The sequence below is a fragment of the Haliotis cracherodii genome, unplaced genomic scaffold, assembly GCF_022045235.1.
Source record: "Haliotis cracherodii isolate W230 unplaced genomic scaffold, xgHalCrac1.p SCAF_6, whole genome shotgun sequence".
In the NCBI taxonomy this organism is placed as follows: Eukaryota; Metazoa; Mollusca; class Gastropoda; order Lepetellida; family Haliotidae; genus Haliotis; species Haliotis cracherodii.
The window spans coordinates 27080753-27103582 of NW_027266319.1; the positions used below are offsets into that span (position 1 = coordinate 27080753).

The window sequence follows — 22830 nt, forward strand, 5'->3', positions numbered from 1 at the left end:
CTTGAAAATGGGATCAAGGTGACCAAAACCGACTGGTGTCTGCGGAGTCTGTATATACACCATAGTTCCAAATATGAAGACAATCCAGTGTTTAGTTCTTGAGATATTGCGGCAACACCGTTTTCCAACTCCAAAAGCAGATATGCCTGCTGTGACCTTGAAAATGGGGTCAAGGTCACTAAAACCAACTGGTGTCTGCGGAGTCTGTATATACACCATAGTTCCAAATATGAAGACAATCCAGAGATTAGTTCTTGAGATATTGCGGCAACACCGTTTTCCAACTCCAAAAGCAGATATGCCTGCTGTGACCTTGAAAATGGGGTCAAGGTCACCAAAACCGACTGGTGTCTGCGGAGTCTGTATATACACCATAGTTCCAAATATGAAGACATGCCAGAGATTAGTTCTTGAGATATTGCGGCAACACCGTTTTCCAACTCCAAAAGCAGATATGCCTGCTGTGACCTTGAAAATGGGGTCAAGGTCACCAAAACCGACTGGTGTCTGCGGAGTCTGTATATACACCATAGTTCCAAATATGAAGACAATCCAGTGTTTAGTTCTTGAGATATCGCGGCAACAAACAGGTGGGACGTACGGACGGACGGACGTACTGACGGTCGTGAATACTATATCCCCCGCTTCGCGCTTTCGCGCGGCGGGGGATAAAAACAATTAATTCACATGTTGATCTGCAACTTTTATGTTTTGAGAACCCACTTTCAATTCACACTTGCAAACGTCTGCAGTGTAGTTGACGGATTCCACTGTAGAAACATGCTAAATTCTACTTATGTTCTGCACAAAAAGTGTTTTTCTACAATATGGGTACATTTCTGCATCAAGAATACAATTCTGCAAAATATTCTGCGATAGTGGAATCACGAAATAGAGCAGGGACTGTTCAGTAGGCAAAAGACTTGTTGCAATTACATCACTATTTCTATATTTGATTTGGCTATCATCTTAAAGAAACCTTATTCACTTATGAACAAATTCTCAAATAAGCAAGATCAATTGAGTTATCTCCCTTGTCGTAATTCATCATCAGAAAAACCATTAGTTTCATTGTGCACACTATCAGGTAATTGAGTTACCTCCCTTATCTCCATTCATAAACAGACAACATGACAACTGTTTGAGGGATGACATTTGCGCACAAACACAAACAGATGATCTGTCATGGCCTTGCATGCTCCAGATACACTAGAAGTGAGTGAGTGAGTTGGGTTTAATGCTGCTTTGATAAACAAACAGATGCTAACTGTAAGTCAGTGAAACAAGAAGCTGAGCACCTTTGTGGGCTGAAAGGCTTGCATGGACTGGTGAGTTGGTTTTAATGCTGCTTTGAACAGTATTCCAGTTATATCACTGCATGTCAGCTTGATGTGGGAGGAAAGCCTGAAGTGATGCAGGTCTTAGATATTTACAAGCTTGGTGAAACCAGTGAGCATGTGTATGGTGCTGACAAACCAACAAACAAAACAGTGGGAACCGGGATTCGAACCCACATGTACTGACATTGTGTGCCAACAGGTAGTACTGACAGTGACATGATAGTGTACCAACAGGGTGTACTGACAGTGACATGATAGTGTACCAACAGGGTGTACTGACAGTGACGGACTGACAGAGTGTACCCACAGGGTGTACTGACAGTGACGGACTCACAGAGTGTACCCACAGGGTGTACTGACCTCATTCTTGTACTCCTCCACCAGGTTGTTCTGTTCTGCCATGTCCATCTCCCGCTGTGCCGTGATCCTCACGCTCTCCCTCAACGCCTCCTCCAGCTCCTCGATACGCTCTCCCTTCGCCCTCATGTCCGTCTGCAACCATGGAGAGACTTCCTTATACTTTCATTATTCATACAGACCAGGTAACACAAATCAGACTCCAGGCAACGTTTCACTCGAAGCACTCCCATCTGGGCCCAAAATATTTTTCTTGATTACTGTCATTCCTCAATCCAAAATATTTCTCACGACATTCTCTTATCAATATTTCTTGATTATTGTCTCGATACGATGGCATTGGGGTCTGATTCACATCAGCATTACCAAACAATTTTAGAATGTCAACTTCAACCTAAAACTTCAGTTTTATTTTGAACTGTCAGTTAATGTATACAAGTGAGACAGGATTAATGGCTTTGTTTGTTTGTTGTTTAACACCACACTCAGCAATATTCCAGCTATATGACGGCGGTCTGTAAATAATCGAGTCTGGACCAGACAATCCAGTGATATCATGAGCATCGATCCACGCAATTGGGATATGATGACATGCATCAACTAAGTCAGCGAGCCTGGCCACCCAATCCCGTTAGTCGCCTCTTACGACAAGCAGAGTCACCTTTTACGCAAGAATGGGTTGCTGAAGACCTATTCTACCCCGGATCTTCACGGGTCCCTGGCAATTGTTGCAGTATTTCAGCAAAGTTATGGCATATTGGTTGATGCTAAAGGAAAGTCTGAAGCGGTTCTGTTGTCGATGTACTTATCATGAACTGACAGACCATTAATGAAACCAATCTTGGATTTGAACACATGAATAGCAGATCCATGTAGAAAATAAAGGGACACAACTCATGATACAATCCTTGTATGAGGAAGACAGTTAAGCAAGCTGGATGTCAATAGTGACTAAGGTGTCATACTGTTTCTTCTTGCTTTTGTCTGAAAATAAATATGAATTGTATAATAGTTTATTCTTGCAGTGGTTATTTTTATCTCCACACTACCTGAAGCTGAGTTGCATCTTCTGTCATGTTCTTCTCACTCTTCCTGGCCACCTCCAGGAGCTCTGCATTCTTCTTCTTCTCTCTCTGCTGGTTCCGCTTCAGTGTCCCCATCTTCTCCTTGTACTCCTTGATGATCCTGGAAGCAAGCAGTTACAGCACGAACATGACATGGTGACCCGGAAATTCAAACTTCATAAAATTGAGTTTAATTGTACTATATTTCATGCTAAGGTTTGGCTTGTAAATTGACAAATGACCAGTATGATCGAACTGATTGAAACCCATAGTCTTGATACGACAACATGATGATAATGACGGCAGAGTTTAACTGGAGGTGGTTGCAAGAACTTGCAAAAACAGAAGCAGGCCCCTCAGCGCGATTTCTGAGTATTAAATACCAAAAACAAGACTTCCAGACCACCTGACCACCTTGAATGCTTATGTGAAAAGTTAAAGATTTAGGGGTCCCTTGATTCCAATAGAATAGGTCTTCAGCAACCCATGCTTGCCATAAAAGGTGACTATGCTTGTCGTAAAAGGCAACTAATGGGATGAGAAATATCTTGTCTGTGGAGTACATAATAACATTAAGAATATCCTTTTTTTCAGCAAACAAATGACAAGTAATTTTAGTTGAATGTTGAAACTTGTTGCTCTATATCCCTTAGGGGTAAAACGATCCAGCAAAGGTCGCGATACGATAGGTATCGCGATATGCATATGTACTACAAATCACATGGACATTTTTTGAATTTTAACATTTCACAGCAGGTTCCAAATGAAAAGCTAGCTGTAGACACATGTTTATAGCGGCTATTTTAAGTAATGAACTTGAAAAGCAGATTACACCAATTGCCAAAATATGCCAAATGTGTTGGGTTTTGGGTTGGCTATTGTCTTGTGTACCGATACAGAAAAAAGCGTATCATGTATTATATCATGGCAAGAGTGAGTGAGTGAGTTGGGTTTAACGCCGCTTTTAACAGTATTACAGTTTGTCACAGCGTGTCAGCTTAATGTGGGAGGAAAGCCCGAAGTGATACAGGTCTCAGACGTTTACCACTTTGTTGAAACCCACGAGCACGGGTATGGTGCTGACAAACCTAGAAACATAATCGGGGCGAACCGGGATTCGAACCCACTATCATAGGTTTCTGGCGTGCCCAAGGGACGCAACTCTGCACAGCGAATCGCATCGCCTTAGACGACTGGGCCATCCGTGCCCCCTATCATGGCAAGATAATTCATGATGCAGCGATGCATCATTTCACTCTGGTATGACTCACTCCTGCATCTCCTTCATCTGGTTGTCCTTCTCCGTCTTCTCATTCTCTGCTTCCTTCATCACCTCCAGCAGCCTGTCCACCTCCGCCTGGGCCCGCTTCAGGTCGTCCTGCGTGTGGGTCAGCTTCACCGTCTGGTCCGACATCCGCCGCTCCAGAGTCCCTCCCAGCTTCGGTGAGTCGATGCCATTCTCACGACTTGTCTAGACAAGTTACATACAGAGTCAGCAGGCGTTCTTACTTCACCTTCTGAAGTAGTTTGAATTGTAAACATGTCGACTGCCATGATTAGCAGTGAGTGAATGGTGGTTTATGCTGAAGTCAGCAATATTACAGTTCGAGTTGACTCGATAAACTGGCATGAAAATTTGGAGAAACTCTTTTGTTCTAGTCACTAGGTTACCTTGAATTTCTAGGATAAAATCACTTCACTATTTTGTTGCAAAGTCATGTAACATTCAATTCAATTCTGATTCTTACAAAGCTTTAACTGACCCTTCCCTATCTGTAATAAATAACCAGTCCCTATAAACATGCATCTATTCAATGATAAACCATAAATAACACATATATTATGAGAACTTCATTCAATAAATAAACATTTCTGCTTCCCGATTGATGAGTCATTGGTAGTCATTCAGCTTTGTTTCAAAATGAGATCTTAATTTAGTGAACATTTTTAAAGAAGATAAGAAGAGGAGGTGATGTTAAGAAAATTTTGAAATTATCTGCTAAAATTCCAATTAAATTGTAGTTACCCCTACCACCCACATAAACCCCGGATAATGACACGTCCAATACTGTAAAAAACAACAGCCAGATGGACAGTGAAGTACCCTCAACAAAACCTCACACTATTGACGTGCAGGTGATCTATGGAGACCAAAGATAATGAAGATGCGGATCTCAACATCTTTGCTCCCTCAAAGCAACATTTCAGGATCTATGTTGGGACTTTTATCAAACCTGCAAACGCTAGTACACTTACCAAGCAAGTTGCTTGATTGATAAAGGTACTAGCGTCAGTACTAAAATGTTTTGCTGAAGGAAGTTGAATGTCAACTTCAAAGTCATTTATTGTCAACCAAAATGTCCTGAATATATTTTTCAATCTTTGGTAATGGTATAGAAGAGTGTCCTATCAGTATTTGCTCAAACAATGAAAATGTCCTCATGCCATTTGTCTCCCACAACATCATTGCTGTCTTCATTGACACAACAGTTTTTAAAATACCACCCAAAGATAAGGTCACAGTGGTTGTCAGTAGCCCTCCTCACCTTCATCAGCTCTACCTCCGAGCGGAGACTCTCCAGGTCCGACTTCTTCTGTTCCAGCTGAGACTCGAGCTGCCGCATCTTGGAGTCCAGCTTGAAGCGCTCGGACCTCAACTCTGCCGCCTCGGCTCTCAGCTCAACCAGCTCAGTCTGAGATACGAACACCGGCGGGGTAATACATGCTTGTATCTTTCATCATGCACATAATCATGTTTGAACTTACAATTAAAAACATACACCTGGTCTCATGAATATCCTAAGTGTAACATTTTGTTTGTCTGTTGCTGAACACGGCTCACAGCAATATTCCAGCTACATGAAGGGAGCATGTAAATAATCAAGTCTGGACCAGACTATCCAGTGATTGATATTCTGAACAACAATCCACGTCGTTGGGTATGATGACATGCAATCAACCACGTCACTGAGCCTGATCACTCAATCCATTTGGTCTCCTCTTACGACCAGCATAGGTTGTTGTGGACCTTCTCCCACTCGGATTCCCCCCGGGCTTCATAAGGATAACACAAGATCATGGGGAAACTTTAATGGGAATCCATGAAGTATTCTGTGATTGGGATCAAAATGCTCAAAATGCAGAACATTTTGCACAATTTTGTTTCTTGTACAATCAATTCTGTCATGCAGCTAACTTATGTTCCAGGTTGGTGGACCATACAGAACTTTCATTCCGAAAATTCAATACTTGCATAAAACCATACAACAATCAGGGAAGCATGAAATAGATCATAGAAACATAATGGGAAGCAGAGACAAGTGAAGCAATATTGATTTGGACCAACTATTCTGAGTGGGATTCAGTACAATATGACTGTGGCTGTGTTGGATGGAAATTCAACTCCAGAATTTTAGGTTTCAAAGTTTCAGGTTATTTGCTATGAAATGCTCTAAAGACATTTGTCAACTCAATGTCTCTGCATCTTCTTCTATTAACCAAAGGAAACAATTTCTGAAATAATATGTGCTTTCCAGTGCAATACTGCACATCTTCCAGCCAATTTAGACTAATTTCTGAAGTTTTCTTAGGTCAATCCAACACATTTGCAATTGCAAACTATTCATAACTCTGATGGTTTTCATCATTTCTTAACTGATACAGATGCAGTAGGCCCATGTTCCTATCCTGCCTTGTCCTCTGCAGACTTGGTTAATGTCTTGCTTCAGGCTTATAGCAACTATATTCATGAAGGTCGTCCCAGCCAACATAACCATGCATACCAAATCTGTCTTCATTGCAATCCAACACCCCTCTATGTGACCACGTCACCTAGCCATCTAAGCATACCTTTCAGCATCACCTTACATATGCCATCTTCAGTCAGCTAAACTGTGTGTGCGTGCGTGCACTGACTGACCTGTTTGTCGTTCAGCTGTTGTTCAAGCTGATCTATCTTTGCCTTCATTTCCTGGGTGTCTTTGAGGTAAGTGCTCACTTCATCCTGGTGCTCCCTGTCGACTCGCTCGCGCTGCTCACGTAACCTGCAACATGGATCCGGTCAGTAAGTGTTCTGTTGGGCATGTTGAACGTCTTGGCAAAAAAACTGTGGTGATTTCTTTGTTCAAGTCCTTGCCGAGAAATTAATAGTGTCCCAAGAGTTACGACTGTAAAAATGCCATGGCTACCACAATGGTCGGTCATTTAATGCTAAAGTCACCAACAACATCATAGTATGCATGCGGAGCATACTTTATCTGGAAGTTGTGCAATACAAGTGTTATTGCTATTATTATTATTATTATTATTATTATTATTATTATAAGCGCAGAAGTGGATTATTTTAGAATATACTTGTGAAGGAAACTGTCTGAGTGTTAGCAAAAAAATTGAAAAAAATAATTCCTATCATGTCACAATCACCATGATAAAACTCGGCAGGCACTTAAACAAGTCCAAAGTCGGCCCTCATTGGTATACCATCTAAAAAGGGGTACATTGTGCTAATACACACTTCAGACTCATACAGCTTATTTCAGACAAAGCAACAAATGTTTTAACTCCTATTATGCCCTGGTAACTTATCTACTTAAAACATCGACCAAAATCATCAATTGCACAAATGAATGTGTGACAAAAATGTATGGACACAAGGACTGGAGGAGGAGGCAGACTGTTGGTATCATTGTGAAGTGACGGGGCTGCGATGTAGGGAAGTGGGAAATGTAATTACAAATACCACAGTGACAGTTGTTTCTTACAACTTATCTAATCTACAGAGCTGTAACACATTACCTTTCTATCTGTTTTTCTCGTTCATTGAGTGACTCCTCCAGACTAGATATGGCACTATCACTGGAGTCGGTGAAGGTCGTCGACAGCCGCATCTTGGCCTGGCTGAGCTGGTCATCCTTCTCTTTCACTAACTCGTCTAAACTTTCAATCTGAGGAAGAAAACAAATGTTTACACTGTCACCTTGTAGGGAATCTAGATAAGTTGCCTATGCCTTGAGCCTGTCATCAATAACAATTGACACTGAGTAACAGGGGCTTACAACAGGTGAGCTGAATGGTGGAGTGTCATGGTACCCTGTTGTGAGTCATGGTACCCTGCTGTGTGTCATGGTACCCTGGCTCAACACTTAAAATGAAGCCAGATGATGACACAGACTGAAGTGTTAAGCCAGATGATGACACAGACTGAAGTGTTAAGCCAGATGATGACACAGACTGAAGTGTTAAGCCAGATCATGGCCCAGACTGACGTGTTGAGCCAGATCACGGCCCAGACTGAAGTGTTGAGCCAGATCATGGCCCAGACTGAAGTGTTAAGCCAGATCATGGCCCAGACTGAAGTGTTAAGCCAGATCATGGCCCAGACTGACGTGTTGAGCCAGATCACGGCCCAGACTAGGTGTTGAACCAGATCATGGCACAGACTAGGTGTTGAGCCAGATCATGGGCCAGATTGGGTCACATTGGGGCCCAGACTGAAGAGTTGATCCAGATCGTGGCCCAGATAGAAGTACTGAACCATATCATGGCCCAGACTAAGAGTTGGGCCAGATTGGGGCCCAGATAGAAGTGTTGAGCCAGATTGGGACCAAAACTGAATTGTTGGGGACGATGGTGATCCAAATAGACATGACAACTCACCTTTCTCTGAAGGACATTGACTCTCCTGTCTTTGATGTCCAGGTGGTCTCGGATTTCTGACATTTCAAGCTCCATGCGTCGTTTCTCGGCCTGGGCTGACTGGGACTGCCGACTCTTCTTGTCTATGGCAAACTCCTTCTCCTTCATTCTGTCCTGTAAGTCCTCTATCTGAAAGTGGGGGACACAAACAGTGCAGGATACACAAACATACTGGTGAGTCAGTGAAAGACAGATGGAGGAATATTGAAGTCTTTTATTCATTACAGGAGGGAAAACTTTAAAAAATAGTTCACTTGGCCTATGTTAAGTGTCACTTGAAAAAAAAATAATTTGTCTAAAATCCATGATCTTTAACGAGGTTCTTTTAATTTGAAGCAAAACAATCAACTAAGTTCTGTGTAATTCCTCTGCAAATATCATGAAACTTTATCAAGATTTACTTATCTTTCTAAAGGAAGTAACCCAAACATATTCTCCACTTGCGGATATTTTTATCAGTCCATGATACAAAAAGATTATTCTCATGATATGCCAAGTGTATATATAAATATATCTGACATATCTGATTATCCCTGTCACAAGTTGAGAAGTATACATTCAAACTAGCCACATAGCCAGAGTTTGCCTTACATCAGTCTGCAGCATGCCAGTGTGTAGTTCCTTGGCTGCGATCTGCTCCTTCAACACCGCGATGTACTGCTTCTGTTCCATGTGTTGCCTCTCCAGCGTCTCCACCTTCATCTTCACACCCGTCAGCGTCGTGTCCTTCTTACTCAGATGGGCTTTCAGGTCCTCGATCTACAAACACATAACATGTGCATTCACATCAGGTCCTCGATCTACAAACACAAAACATGTGCCTCCACATCAGGTCCTCGATCTACAGACACAAACCATGTGCATCCACATCAGGTCCTCGATCTACAAACACAAAACACATGCATCCACATCAGGTCCTTGCTCTACGAACACAAAACATGTGCATCCACATCAGGTCCTCGATCTACAAACACTAAACATGTGCATCCACATCAGGTCCTTGATCTACAAACACAAAACACATGCATCTACATCAGGTGCTTGATCTACGAACACTAAACACGTGTATCCACATCAGGTCCTTGATCTACAAACACAAAACATGTGCATCCACATCAGGTCCTTGATCTACAAACACAAAACATGTGTATCCACATCAGGTCCTCGATCTACAAACACAAAACATGTGTATCCACATCAGGTTCTCGATCTACAAACACAAAACATGTGCATCCCCATCAGGTCCTCGATCTACAAACACAAAACATGTGCATCCACATCAGGTCCTCGATCTACAAACACAAAACATGTGTATCCCCATCAGGTCCTCGATCTACAAACACAAAACATGTGCATCCACATCAGGTCCTCGATCTACAAACACAAAACATGTGCATCCACATCAGGTCCTCGATCTACAAACACAAAACATGTGCATCCACATCAGGTCCTCGATCTACAAACACAAAACATGTGCCTCCACATCAGGTCCTCGATCTACAGACACAAAACACATGCATCTACATCAGGTCCTTGCTCTACAAACACAAAACATGTGCATCCACATCAGGTCCTCGATATACAAACACAAAACATGTGCATCCACATCAGGTCCTCGATCTACAAATCAGTTTTTGTCATCTTTGACAACAAATGAATGACAAAGGATAACAATACAAAGGAAGTTAGAACCATATACAAACAGGGTTCAGATAACTCTGACAACATACTGTCTTTTGGGCTAATAGTCCTACTCCATGCATCAGTGTAGACCAATAATGTACTGGGCCCTATTTATGTATTTTATACCCATCAAGTCAAAGAAACCAAAACACACCTCTTTTTTGAGGACTTTATCCTTAGCACTAGGACTGTTTTTGAGAGATCCATCACGGCGTTCCCGGTCCCCAGCGTCCTCACATATCCTGGAGATCTGGTCCTCCAGCTCCTTCACCTCCTTCTCCAGGGCAGAGATCCGGGAGTCCTGGTCAACACAGTCAGATCTTAGCAATTGTCAACAGTCAGATCTCAGAAACAGACAACACAGTCAGATCTCATCAATAGTCAACACAGCGAGATCTTAGCAACAGTCAAATCTCAGCAACAGTCGACACAGTCAGATCTCCGAAACAGGCAACAGAGTCAGATTTTAGAAACAGGCAACACAGTCAGATCTTAGCAACAGCCAACACAGTCAGATCTTAGCAACAGTCAAATCTCAGTTGACACAGTCAGATCTCAGAAACAGGCAACACAGTCAGATTTCAGCAACAGGCAACACAGTCAGATTTCAGCAACAGGCAACACAGTCAGATCTCAGAAACAGGCAACACAGTCAGATTTCAGCAACAGGCAACACAGTCAGATCTCAGCAACAGGCAACACAGTCAGATCTCAGCAACAGTCGATACATAGAGAATCTCACCTGAGTGTCTTTTGATATCAAATATATCAACACGAGTTGATAAAAGTGGAAAAATTCCGAGGCTTGCCGAGGACTTTTGCCACTTTTATCAACTCGTGTTGATATATTTGATATCAAAAGACGCTCGGGTGAGATTTTATTTATCATCCAACATCATTCTTTCAACTTTTTCAATTTGTAGACAGTAATTAGCAGTGTCTTCAGTGTAAAAAGTAGTGCAAACAGCTTCAGTAGCAGAGCCATTAGTGATGTCATTTGATTGTGACGTCATGGTAACCAGAGATTTCACAATGGTCTGCAAAGCATTGTGATGTAATTTCATTGCAGCGATATCTACAGTGTAGATATCGTTTGATCTCATCAAAGCCATATCTCCTGTGGGAGCCAGTTTTGGATGATAAAGTCAAATCACAGCAAACATGGCCCTACTACATCACCAGTTGATACATTTGGACATAATGTTGGCCAAAGTTGGAGCACAGTTCATTCCTATGTAAGCTGTGAGTAATTTTTTTGAAAATATGCCAAATGCTACCAAGTGTGTGTAGTGTGTGAGTGAGTTGGTTTTACACTGCTGTTATAACACTATTCCCACAAATTACAGCTGGATCATCAGGAAGAGGCACACATGGCACCAAATATAGAATCAAACATGGGCGTTATGCATGACAAGCCACTGTACGAACAAGGCCATCCCTCCACCCCATTTGTTTGAAGTAAAGTAAACTACTCAAAAGAAGATAAAGAACACCATTTTTTTCACATGCAACACAGAAACTTCCAAAAGTGGGTGTTCTTTAACTTGTTTGGAGAATTATATATCTACAAATGTTTCGGCTTTTTTTTTTAATTGTCAACTGGATAATGCAGTTGAGGGAGCCTCAAAATCTCTTTGTTACATCTAGACTATTTCACCTCAACAGAACATCATGCTTATGACCCTTCCTGGGAGATGCTAATTGGGTACATTATAGCCAAATCTGTATCAAACTCATTATAACCAGGGATGGCTGCACAAAATGGTACTTCTGTCTCATAAACAAATCACACAGTCAATCAAATCACCAATGACAGTTACGTCATGGCCTTTTGTCCTAAAAAACATCAAGGCAATGCAATCCTTCACCATTGGGAAATAAAAATACAAAGAAATCTGATTCCTCAACGTAAATCGTTAAACAAATAGCACATCCCTGTTGGCCGTATCTTATTTATTGTGAGGGCTGTGAATGGAGGTCAGATGGTGCCCTGTCATATGGGATGGAACCTGAGCTGACCCAAGTTATCAGACTCTGGCCTCAGAGGAACCACTATCACCTCCAGACACACACATGACTGATTGAGTCCAGAAGGCTTGTAGCTCTCATTACACCTTGGAACAAGGATGTCTTGAACGTGGGAGTCTTTCACAAAATGTCGGTTCACGGTTGAGATATGCCGATGGGGAGTTAAATATCGACTCACGCACTTTCAAATAATGCTCGCATAGTGTTCTTACAATGAACTCTAGTAATGCTTGAATAGTGTGCTTACCTTGGACTCTAGTAATGCTTGCAATGTGTGCTTACCTTCGACTCTCGTAATCCTTGAATAGTGTGCTTACCTTGGACTCTAGTAATCCTTGAATAGTGTGCTTACCTTGGACTCTAGTAATCCTTGAATAGTGTGCTTACCTTGGACTCTAGTAATGCTTGCAATGTGTGCTTACCTTGGACTCTAGTAATGCTTGCATAGTGTGCTTACCTTGGACTCTAGTAATCCTTGAATAGTGTGCTTACCTTGGACTCTAGTAATGCTTGCAATGTGTGCTTACCTTGGACTCTAGTAATCCTTGAATAGTGTGTTTACCTTGGACTCTAGTAATGCTTGCATAGTGTGCTTACCTTGGACTCTAGTAATCCTTGAATAGTGTGCTTACCTTGGACTCTAGTAATGCTTGCAAAGTGTGCTTACCTTGGACTCTAGTAATCCTTGAATAGTGTGCTTACCTTGGACTCTAGTAATGCTTGCATAGTGTGACTACTGGCAGGCTGCTGTTTGAGCTGTAACTGAGCTTCACTGACATCATCCTTCATTCTCATCATTTCCTACAGATTGATGAACAACACAAAGAAACAACTGTACTGCATATAAAAACAATAGTTGTTATAATTCAGTCATATACTTTAAATAATCAAAGAAGACAAAAAATGAAGCACATGAAAGGCCTTGAAAAGACGTAATTGACATGTACTTTCTGCTAATAATCCAAGCAAATGCATAAATTGGCGCCTTCCCCAAATACTTTCATATTAACCTAATTGTTTCCTCCCCTGATGTTTACCTAAATAATTTCTGACCCTCCCCAAAACATGAAAAACACAAAATTTTCTCAGAAAATCCACTCATCGAAATCAAACTTTTCACGGCATCTCTCCTACTGGAATAGAAACTGTACCCCTAATTGGAAAAGAATCCATGAAGTTGTTTTCAAGTTATAGGTCACACAAATGTTGAAATAAAGAAAAGTCTAATTTCAAAACAAGAAAGAAATCATATTTTTTCAGAAAATATACATATCAAAATCAAACTTTGCACTGCACCTCTCCTATAAGTGTAGAAAGTGTTCTTAAAATTAGAAAAGAAACCATGAACTAGTCCTCAAGTTATAGGTCACACACGCTAAGTTCAAAACATGTTAAAATCCATATGTTCTAAGACTTATCAAAATCAAACATTGCACTGCACCGCTTCTATTAGTGTGGAAAGAGTTCCGCAAATATGAAGTAGGTGTCAACTTATAGGTTGCATATATGTTTAAGTAAAAACATTCTAAGTAAACAAATGAAAAATAGATGTATTTTTGTAACATCCAAATATTGAAATCAAACTTGACACTGCACCTATCCTATTGGTATCGAAGGTGTTCACCAAGTTTGAAAAGAATCTATGGAGTAGTTTTCAAGAAATAGGTTACACTCTGTATTTCTTTTGAGTCCATTTGCAATCCAAAGTGTGTACAATGGTGTAGGTCGCAGGTAAAACCCTGTTTTTAAATCTAGGTTCCCTCTAAATCTTAATCTTTTATCATTTAGGTTATGACCAAAAACCTAACACTCATTCTTAACTTCAAACATTGCTATTCATCCCATTGACTCACCACTGAGTGGGGGTGAGTGAGTGAGTTGGGTTAAATGCCGCTTTTAACAGTATTCCAGTTATATCGCGGCTTGTCAGCTTAATGTGGGAGGAAAGCCGCAAGTTATGCAGGTCTCAGACGTTTACCACTTCGGTGAAACCCACGAGCACGGGTATGGTGCTGACAAACCTAGAAACATAATTGGGGCGAACCGAGATTCGAACCCACAATCATAGGTTTCTGGCGTGCCCAAGGGACGCAACTCTGCACAGCGAATCGCGGCGCCTTACACGACTGGGCCACCTGTGCCCCCTGACTCAACACTGAGATAAAGGCCTATCCCTTGTGATGTTGTCAAGGAATTAACTGTATGTACTTACATCATTTAACCTCATGATTTCTTTCATTTTGTCTCCTACTCTTTCTTCCGCCCTCTGTCGTTTTCTTTCTTCTTCAACTATATGTGACTTTAATGTCTCTAGTTCTTTACGGTCTTCCTCCATTTTCCCAGTTGCAAGACCTTTGCTTTGTAACATTTCTAAAAGTTTCTTAATACTTTCATCTCTAGCAGACAGAGTCTGTTTTTGTGTGTCTATCCTGAGTTCCATCTCGTCTATGGTTCTACGGAGTATAACAATTTCCTTCTTCATGCGGGCCTTGTCCTTCTTCATGGTGTCGAACTCCCCCACATCCACCAGGCTTTGCTCCTTGCCGGAACTACTCACTTCCAGGTCGTGCAGTACCCCCGCATGTTTCTGTAACAGACAGTAGACCATGGTCAGTACAACCACTGCTACAACATAATCTTATAAAAGCGACAAAACCATTTCCATTATAATACATCTCTGCTAGATCTCTGTAATTGCACCATTCTGACAAAATCATAAGTATAGGCTTATGAATCACTATCAAATAGTGATGATACCATGTGTTCGTAACAAAAGGTAAGTCTATTCTACCCATCACAAACACATGCAAAGGCAAGTCAATGATCAAAACAACTTTTGGGCAGGAATCATATGAATCTTTGAAATTTTTGTAGAAGGAGCATGCTCAATTGTACCTCAAAGCTGAGAAATGGAGAGTGAGTGAGTGAGTGAGTGAGTGAGTGAGTTTAACACCGCTTTTAACAGTATTCCAGTTATATCACGGCGTGTCAGCTTGATGTGGGAGGAAAGCCCGAAGTGATGCAGGTCTGAGATGTTTACCACTTTGGTGAAACCCATGAGCACGGGTATGGTGCTGACAAACCTAGAAACATAATTGGGGCAAACCTGGAATCGAACCCACAATCATAGGTTTCTGGCGTGCCCAAGGGACGCAACTCTGCACAGCGAATCACAGCGCCTTAGACGACTGGGCCACCCGTGCCCCCGTGAAATGGAGAGACCAAAGGCTTGAGCTGGTGGAATATTGTTGACTACCGTATTTTCTTGTGTACAGTGCACACACGAGTATAATGTGCACCCCCCTCTAGCGGATTCAGTATTTTGGAGAAATTTTTTTTGAATATTATGTGCAGAAAAAAATTACACCATACCCCTTCAGCAAATTCCGGTAAACAAACAGTTGATGAGAAACTTGGTCAAATTTGAAATTAGAGATAAAAAATTCCCCAGACATGTTGATTTAAGGTTTAAATTGTATTTTTTGTTCTTCTAAGCATTGTTTTACATCCAGGGATTAAGATTACCTAGTGTATTTTCTCATAAACTAAGCCTGAAACAGCAATCAGCTGTACACACGTTTTCTTGGAATCTACCGGTGATTCGGTCAAGACACACCCAATGATATAACTTTACAGGATTTTAATGCAAGGATCGGCAAAAATTGTATCTGAAACTATTTTTTTTATCAGGAATAATATATTCAAATATCTTGTTATTTTAGTTGCAGCTTTTACTATTATAGTCAGGCTGTGTAATTACATGATTAATTTGCGTACTTCAGTATGGATTTGTTTACATGGTATTTTCGGTTTTTCGTGCACACGGTAATGTCTTTCCGTTGGGGAAAAAACCCATCAAAACTCATTATTGCGTGTATAATGTGCAATCCCCTTCAACACAGCTGTGTATTTTGGAAAAAAATGCGCACTATATTCAAGAAAATATGGTAGATTGACAACACGAACACACTCATCAGTGTGACTTCTACAACACAACTACACTCATCAAAGGGATTTTCCAAGTTAGAGGTGTCATAATATTAAATTTAGTTCTTGTGTAAAATGACTATCAGTATCATATTCTGAATCATGATGCAACACTAGCGACTCAATGCATTATTCATACCCTGTAGACAGCTGTGTGTCAAGATACAATATTGTTATACATACTTATTCAGTAATCATCATTAGTCAACTAAATGGGACATATCATCAACTCAAAAAGAACATGGCATCATAATAATTTCTTAATAATAAGTTGACTATTTTATTTTTAGCTGATTTACAGAAATTTGTTTTGTTCATACAATGTTGGTAGTCGAAAAAACAGAAATTTCTTGAAACGAACATGTCTGAATTTCCTGAATTTATGCCCCTCGACTGCACTTATGAGGCACATGAATGTCGCCATTTTCCCACCGAAACAACTGCACAACCGGACATACCATACCAAAGGGCCATAACTCTTATAATTGAATCCTCTTTTCAACACAAACCTGTACGACTGATATTTCATTTTAACTTCTTACTATTAGGCTCGGTATTAAAAATACATATGAGAAAAAGACATTTTCATTTTACTTTAATTTCATTAATTTACTTGGGATTCTCACCCACACACACCAACCCCCCACCCCCCACACACATGCACACATACACACACAAACAAATATCCTAACAAGAACAGATATATACGTCCTTGTCAGTAGACACAAGTCTAAGAACAGTGACATATCAGCTGGAAATAGAAACAAACCTTCCTTCTTCTCACAATGTCAATACTGCCCAAGGCAGTTTAACAAGAAAAGGATTACATAGATCAACATTATCAATGGACCTTCCACTATACCTAGACTCTTCAAGTGAAGCCTGTTTGAGCTAATGAAATAATTTTTATCTCTACAGAATCCTCATTGCAATACAGAACAGTGTCAACAACCTGACAATATTGAAACTGAAAACGGTGAATGCTCACAACACAGAATCAATAACATCCTTACCAAGCTTGATGAATATATATTGAAAAGTTTGCAGTTGGATCCAAGAAAGTGCCCTTTCTATTGATCTTGACAGTTGACGCCTAATCTCACAAAACAAAAGACACAGCCCACATCACCAGAATTTAACATAATGAAAGTCAACACATGGAGGGAAGGGATGGACATCCAACAACCCAGCTTTAATCATGTTAATGTCACACAGGGCAAGGTGAGTTGAGTTGAGTTGAGGTGAGGTGAGGTGAGGTGAAATGGGGTTTAACATTCATGATTGCACTTATATATCATACTGTGACTTGAGTGTCTGAGTGTCAGTGTGTGTGTGTGTGTGTGTCAGTGTGTGTCAGTGTGTGTGTGTGTGTGTGTGTGTGTGTGTGTGTGTGTGTGTGTGTGTGTGTGAGTGTGAGTGAGTGTGTGTGAGTGTGTGTGTGTGTGTGTGTGTGAGTGTGTGTGAGTGTGTGTGTGTGTGTGTGAGTGTGTGTCTATACACTCGTTATGGGACTAGCCTACTGAGATACCATGCCGCAGTTTAGCATGGATACCCCACTCAGATACATCATACTGACTGTGAGCCAACCAGTTCATATTATATCCCCTAAATGCCAATACCAAGCAGGGTAACCACGAGTACCATCTTTCAACGTCTTTTGGTTTGACGAGGCCGGGGATCGAACCACCGAGCTTCTGCTCTGAGGGCAGACACTCTACAGGGCAATGAGATCTTCAGATACATAAAATATGACTCACTGGCCATGGAGATTCACCCAAGATTCAACTGTCTACAAGGGTCAAGCTGACATTCATCTGAGGCCAGACAATCATCTTGGCATTCTGGCTGATGCTGTTTTGGCCAGAGGGCCCATAAAGAATCGCTACATGTAACTGGTATAGCAGTAGTTCAGTCAGTATGTCTGTTGTTTTGTCTCCCTGACAGAGTATAATCTGTCAGTCTTCCAGATGCCCACAGATACTTCAATTAGTACCACTGCGTTCTGTGGCCAATATGTCCAAAAAGTGCACTGAATCTAAATTTTCTGATTGATTCCTATCTTTGTAAAACAAATAAGACCTTAATTTCCTGTTTTTGAACAAAATTGATTAGTGACCTTGAAGTTAATAGTAAATCTGCACAGTGTTCAAAAGATCCGTCAACCAATCAGTTCTACAGTGTTACAAAGACGACAATGAGCATCCTAATCCTTCACTCAAAGCATGGAAAGTCGAACTTACCTGTAGCGTCATGTCCTTAAACTGTATAAAGCAAACCCTGTTAGTCTGGACATAAGCTTTTACAACAAAGTCATCTAAATCAGTCTGTGCCCAAAACCTTTCAGTCTTCCAGCTCACTCTTGGCATCATTTTTCTGATTTTACTGTTTACAATATGAATTATTATTAGCTTAGTTGACTAGACCAAGCAGAATTGTACTAGCCTTTGGCTTCAGGCTAGTGGCTGAAGTCGCAAGCTGTGGAATAACAAGTTTCTGGATTAAAAATTAATGGGGCTTCCTGATTAAAGTGCTCATAAGTAACAAGGTTTCACTGCATGTCTACTTCATTGTGGTTGAGACACCTTTGGACCACACCACTGGGATTCCAAGCTACAATTTATCCCTGTCACCTCTTGCAACAGGGCAGCTTCAGTTGGGGTGGGACTGTCAATTTACCACTGATTATCATGGGAGGAAGACTCAGTAATGCAGTAATGTTGCCCTACCAAACACCTGTCTCATAACTAGACCTCTGCTGAAGACCAGGTCTTCAGCCACCCATGCTTGCTGTAAAAGGCAACTATGCTTGTCGTAAGAGGCAACTAACGGGATCAGGTGGTCAGGCTTGCTGACTTGGTTGATGCATGTCATCGTATCCCAATTGCGTGGATTGATGCTCATGATATCGATCACTGGATTGTCTGGTCCAGACTCAATTATTTACAGACCGCTGTCACATAGCTGGAATATTGCTGAGTACAGTGTTAAACAACAAACCAACCAACTTCTATCTAGAACCTGCTTACCTTAGCCTTGGACTTTTATCTAGGATCTGTTTACCTACCTAGGGCTTCTATCTAGGAGCTTATTACCTACCTAGGACTTCTATCTATGTTTACCTACCTAGGACTTCTGCTGGACAGTAGTGATTGATGCTCCCAAAGCATTGGCTAGTCTGTCAATATATTTTTGTTTAAATCCAGCATATCATATACAGTCAAGTCCCGTTAATCCGACATTGTTGGTTGCATATGATTATGTCGGATTAACGAGTTTGTCCGGTAAACGAAATTATGTAGTATCAACGTTTTATCATTGAAAATCGGACAACTACACATAAGATTACAATTCAAACACGTAATTAAAAAAGAGAGGAAAAAGGCAATATTCATATTGTTATGTTACATTGTTAGCAGGAATATGTTTTCTAATCATGCACCTCTAAAGTTTAACACAAAACGATTGTTACGAACTGTATGACTGATTCAAATTACATTTTAAAGCATCGTCTGGAATGGAAGTCGCCAATTTAAAAATAGTGACGCAATGTTTAAGAAAGCTGCTTTCTTAGTGGCTAATGTCGACTTCCTGTTAGTAATTTCATTGGTCGGTCGAAGTTCATGAAAGGTCGTTCTAACGTGACCTGTAATGGGATGTCCTCAGCAGTTACGAGAACTTGGTATCCAATTTTAATGAGATTGAGGTAATCTAGTCATGTGAATAATCCTGTTTTATTTAATTAAAGCGGTAATTTTTTATTGGTGAGCAAGTTAATCTCTGCAGCCGTTGAAATATGCCGACTCGTCTCTATCAAAACAAGGGGCTGTGTACTCGCGGGTAGATGATCACTAACGAGACTAATTAATAAGTGACTTCAGCAATTTCTTGCAATTTAAGTGCATCGGGGTCGGAGTGCCGGACTGTCGGATTAACAGGTCTAAATAGCACTGAATTAATCGGTTCCCATCATCAGTGTCGGATAAAGCTGATTGTCGGATTAATGAGGGATGGATTAACGAGACTTGACTGTATTGCGTGTAAGACTAAAAAGCTGTATGAACGTAGCTGAATGACACTAAAATTCAAGGCCTTTTCAAGCCAGTATGAACATTGATAGACAGACCAACTATCAGTATCAATGAGAAAATATTTCAAACTACCTTAATGATACTTTCATTGCCTTGGGTGAACATCAAATATCCTACCTGCTGAAACCTTAAATTATCAATCACTTATACAAATGACAAAGGCCATCTCATATTTGTTCTGGAATGTGCGTGAAATAACTTAATTAACATGAATGTACTTCAGATTCATCACCTCAGCGAACAGTGACATTTATTAAATCTCTCAACCAAACAAAACACTTCATAACAGGAACAGTCCTACACATTCCATATTACATTTTACACTTAACCACTTAAGCTAAATTGTATGTAGGATGTATGGCAGCTGTTGAGTGCTGTGTGGACTGATCCACAAGTAGGGTTAGGGTAGGAGCAGGCAGGTGTGGGAGTAGGCTGGGGGTGGGGGAGGACAAAGGCAAGATTTTAGGGGTGAGAGGACAGGGTTGGGATGTAAGGGGTGGGAGAGGACAGAGGTGGGGTGTTTGGGGCAGTAGAGGACACAGGTGGGCTGTTAGGGGTGGGAGAGGACAGAGGTGGGTTGTTAGGAGTGGAAGAGGTCAAGGGTGGGGTGTTAGGGGTGGGAGAAGACAGAGGTGGGATGTTAGCAGTGGGAGAGAACAGAGGTGGGATGTTAAGGGTGGGAGAGAACAAGGGTGGGGTGTTAGGGGTGGGAGAGGACAGAGGTGGGGTGTTAGGGGTGGGAGAGGACAGAGGTGGGATGTTAGGGTGGGAGAGAACAAGGGTGGGGTGTTAGGGGTGGGAGAAAACAGAGGTGGGGTGTGAGGGTGGAAGAGGACAGGGTTGGGATGTTAGGGGTGGGAGAAGACAGAGGTGGGTTGTTAGGGGTGGAAGAGGATACGGTTGGGATGTTAGGGGTGGGAGAGGACAGAGGTGGGTTGTTTGGGGTGGCAGAGAACAAGGGTGAGGTGCTGGAGGTGGGAGAGAACAAGGGTGGGGTGTTGGGGGTGGGAAAGGACAGAGGTGGGATGTTGGGGGTGGGAGAGATCAAGGGTGAGGTGTTAGGGGTGGGAGAAAACAAGGGTGGGGTGTTGGGGATGGGAGAGATCAAGGGTGGGGTGCTGGAGGTGGGAGAGAACAAGGATGGGGTGTTGGGTGTGGGAAAGGACAGAGGTGGGGTGTTGGGGGTGGGAGAAAACAAGAGTGGGGTGTTGGGGGTGGGAAAGGACAGAGGTGGGTCGTTAGGGGTGGGAGAAAACAAGGGTGGGGTGTTGGGGGTGAAAGAGAACAAGGGTGGGGTGTTAGGGGTGGGAGAAAACAAGGGTGGGGTGTTAGGGGTGGGAGAGAACAAGGGTGGGGTGTTGAGGGTGGGAGAGGACAAGGGTGGGGTGTTGGGGGTTAAGCAGTAGCCAGGAATGGTGTAGGGGTGTGCAGAAAATTGCAGATTCAATATGTCAGCACCATGCACCAACTATTTCAGTTGTCTGCACTGATGCTTGCAATATTTCCAGATGAATACCTCTGCAATTACATAGAAATCAATGGAAAGACTGTCACAATTTTAGCGCTGCTTATCAATGCTACTTTTTTCAGAAGCTGCTAGACTGTCCTGCCATGTATAATACTGCCTCATAATCAGTATAAATGATATGCCACAATTTCCAGTTTGTCGAATTGTGTTTTTGCTTTTACGTGTACCGTTGGTCCTGTCTTGTGCTCTTGGTTGCTACATCATATTACAGCTGTCATACTTGTAGCAGTCTAATTTTGAATTAATATTTTAAAGTAAAGTTTTTCAGTAATTGACATCCAAGAGATCAAAAACAAAATGGCTTACCCTGAACAAAAATAAAATGTGCAGTCTAGACAAAGCTAAATTCTGACATAAATGAGTGAGAGTGTTGAGTTGAATGCCGCTTTGAACAGTATTCCTGTTATATCACTGCCTGTATGCCTCATGTGGGCTGAAAATTCCAAGAGATGAAGGTCTCAGATGTTCACCACTTTGGAGAAACCCACGAGCACGGGTACGGTGCTGACATGAATTGAACCCACGATCAAGGTTTCTGGCGTGCCCAAGGGATGCAACTCTGCACAGCAAAATCTCTTAAATAATATCACTAATAAACAAGCTTTAAATTAGGTCATTATGAAACAAAATAAACCTTTCACATGTCATAACATCATCCTTAAAAATCTATTTCAACATGCTGACATGAGCGACATCTCTTTTCCAAAAAAGAAAAAAGAGAAAAAAGGTCTTAAAACATAATTTTCATTTCAACTACTAATTCAATATTCTTTTTAAAAAAATCTAAGAGAGGCCAAAGAACATGAAGCACTGATCATCCCAGAGAAGCCATTCCAATGATGGAAGAATGTCAAACAAACACCCAACACATCTTTTCATTCAAAAACATTGATGACCAAAGTAATTGAGCTTGACAAAAGAGGCTCCATCGGTCAACACACAAGTAGTGCTCCTAATCATGTCTGGTGTGGAAACCCAAGAGAGTGTTTACTGTGCACCTACTCCATACTATCTCCATGGTCACTACCCAGTTACCAGCCCTGGTCACTGATTGACCTCAG

At 41.5% G+C, this 22830-nt stretch overlaps 1 protein-coding gene across 1 annotated transcript in view; it reads right to left on the reverse strand.

The window, feature by feature from the left end:
- Window positions 1–22830, reverse strand: part of LOC139444875 (ERC protein 2-like) — a 63558-nt gene that overhangs the window by 14981 nt on the left and 25747 nt on the right. The window contains exons 2-12 of the mRNA XM_071225874.1: window positions 14379–14753; window positions 12869–12967; window positions 10293–10439; window positions 9047–9214; window positions 8417–8584; window positions 7556–7704; window positions 6681–6804; window positions 5308–5454; window positions 4033–4232; window positions 2747–2882; window positions 1701–1832 (exon numbers count right to left, since the gene is read on the reverse strand). Of these exons, the coding sequence (XP_071081975.1) occupies window positions 1701–1832; window positions 2747–2882; window positions 4033–4232; window positions 5308–5454; window positions 6681–6804; window positions 7556–7704; window positions 8417–8584; window positions 9047–9214; window positions 10293–10439; window positions 12869–12967; window positions 14379–14753 (1845 nt within the window). The remainder of the gene's footprint in view (window positions 1–1700; window positions 1833–2746; window positions 2883–4032; window positions 4233–5307; window positions 5455–6680; window positions 6805–7555; window positions 7705–8416; window positions 8585–9046; window positions 9215–10292; window positions 10440–12868; window positions 12968–14378; window positions 14754–22830) is intronic.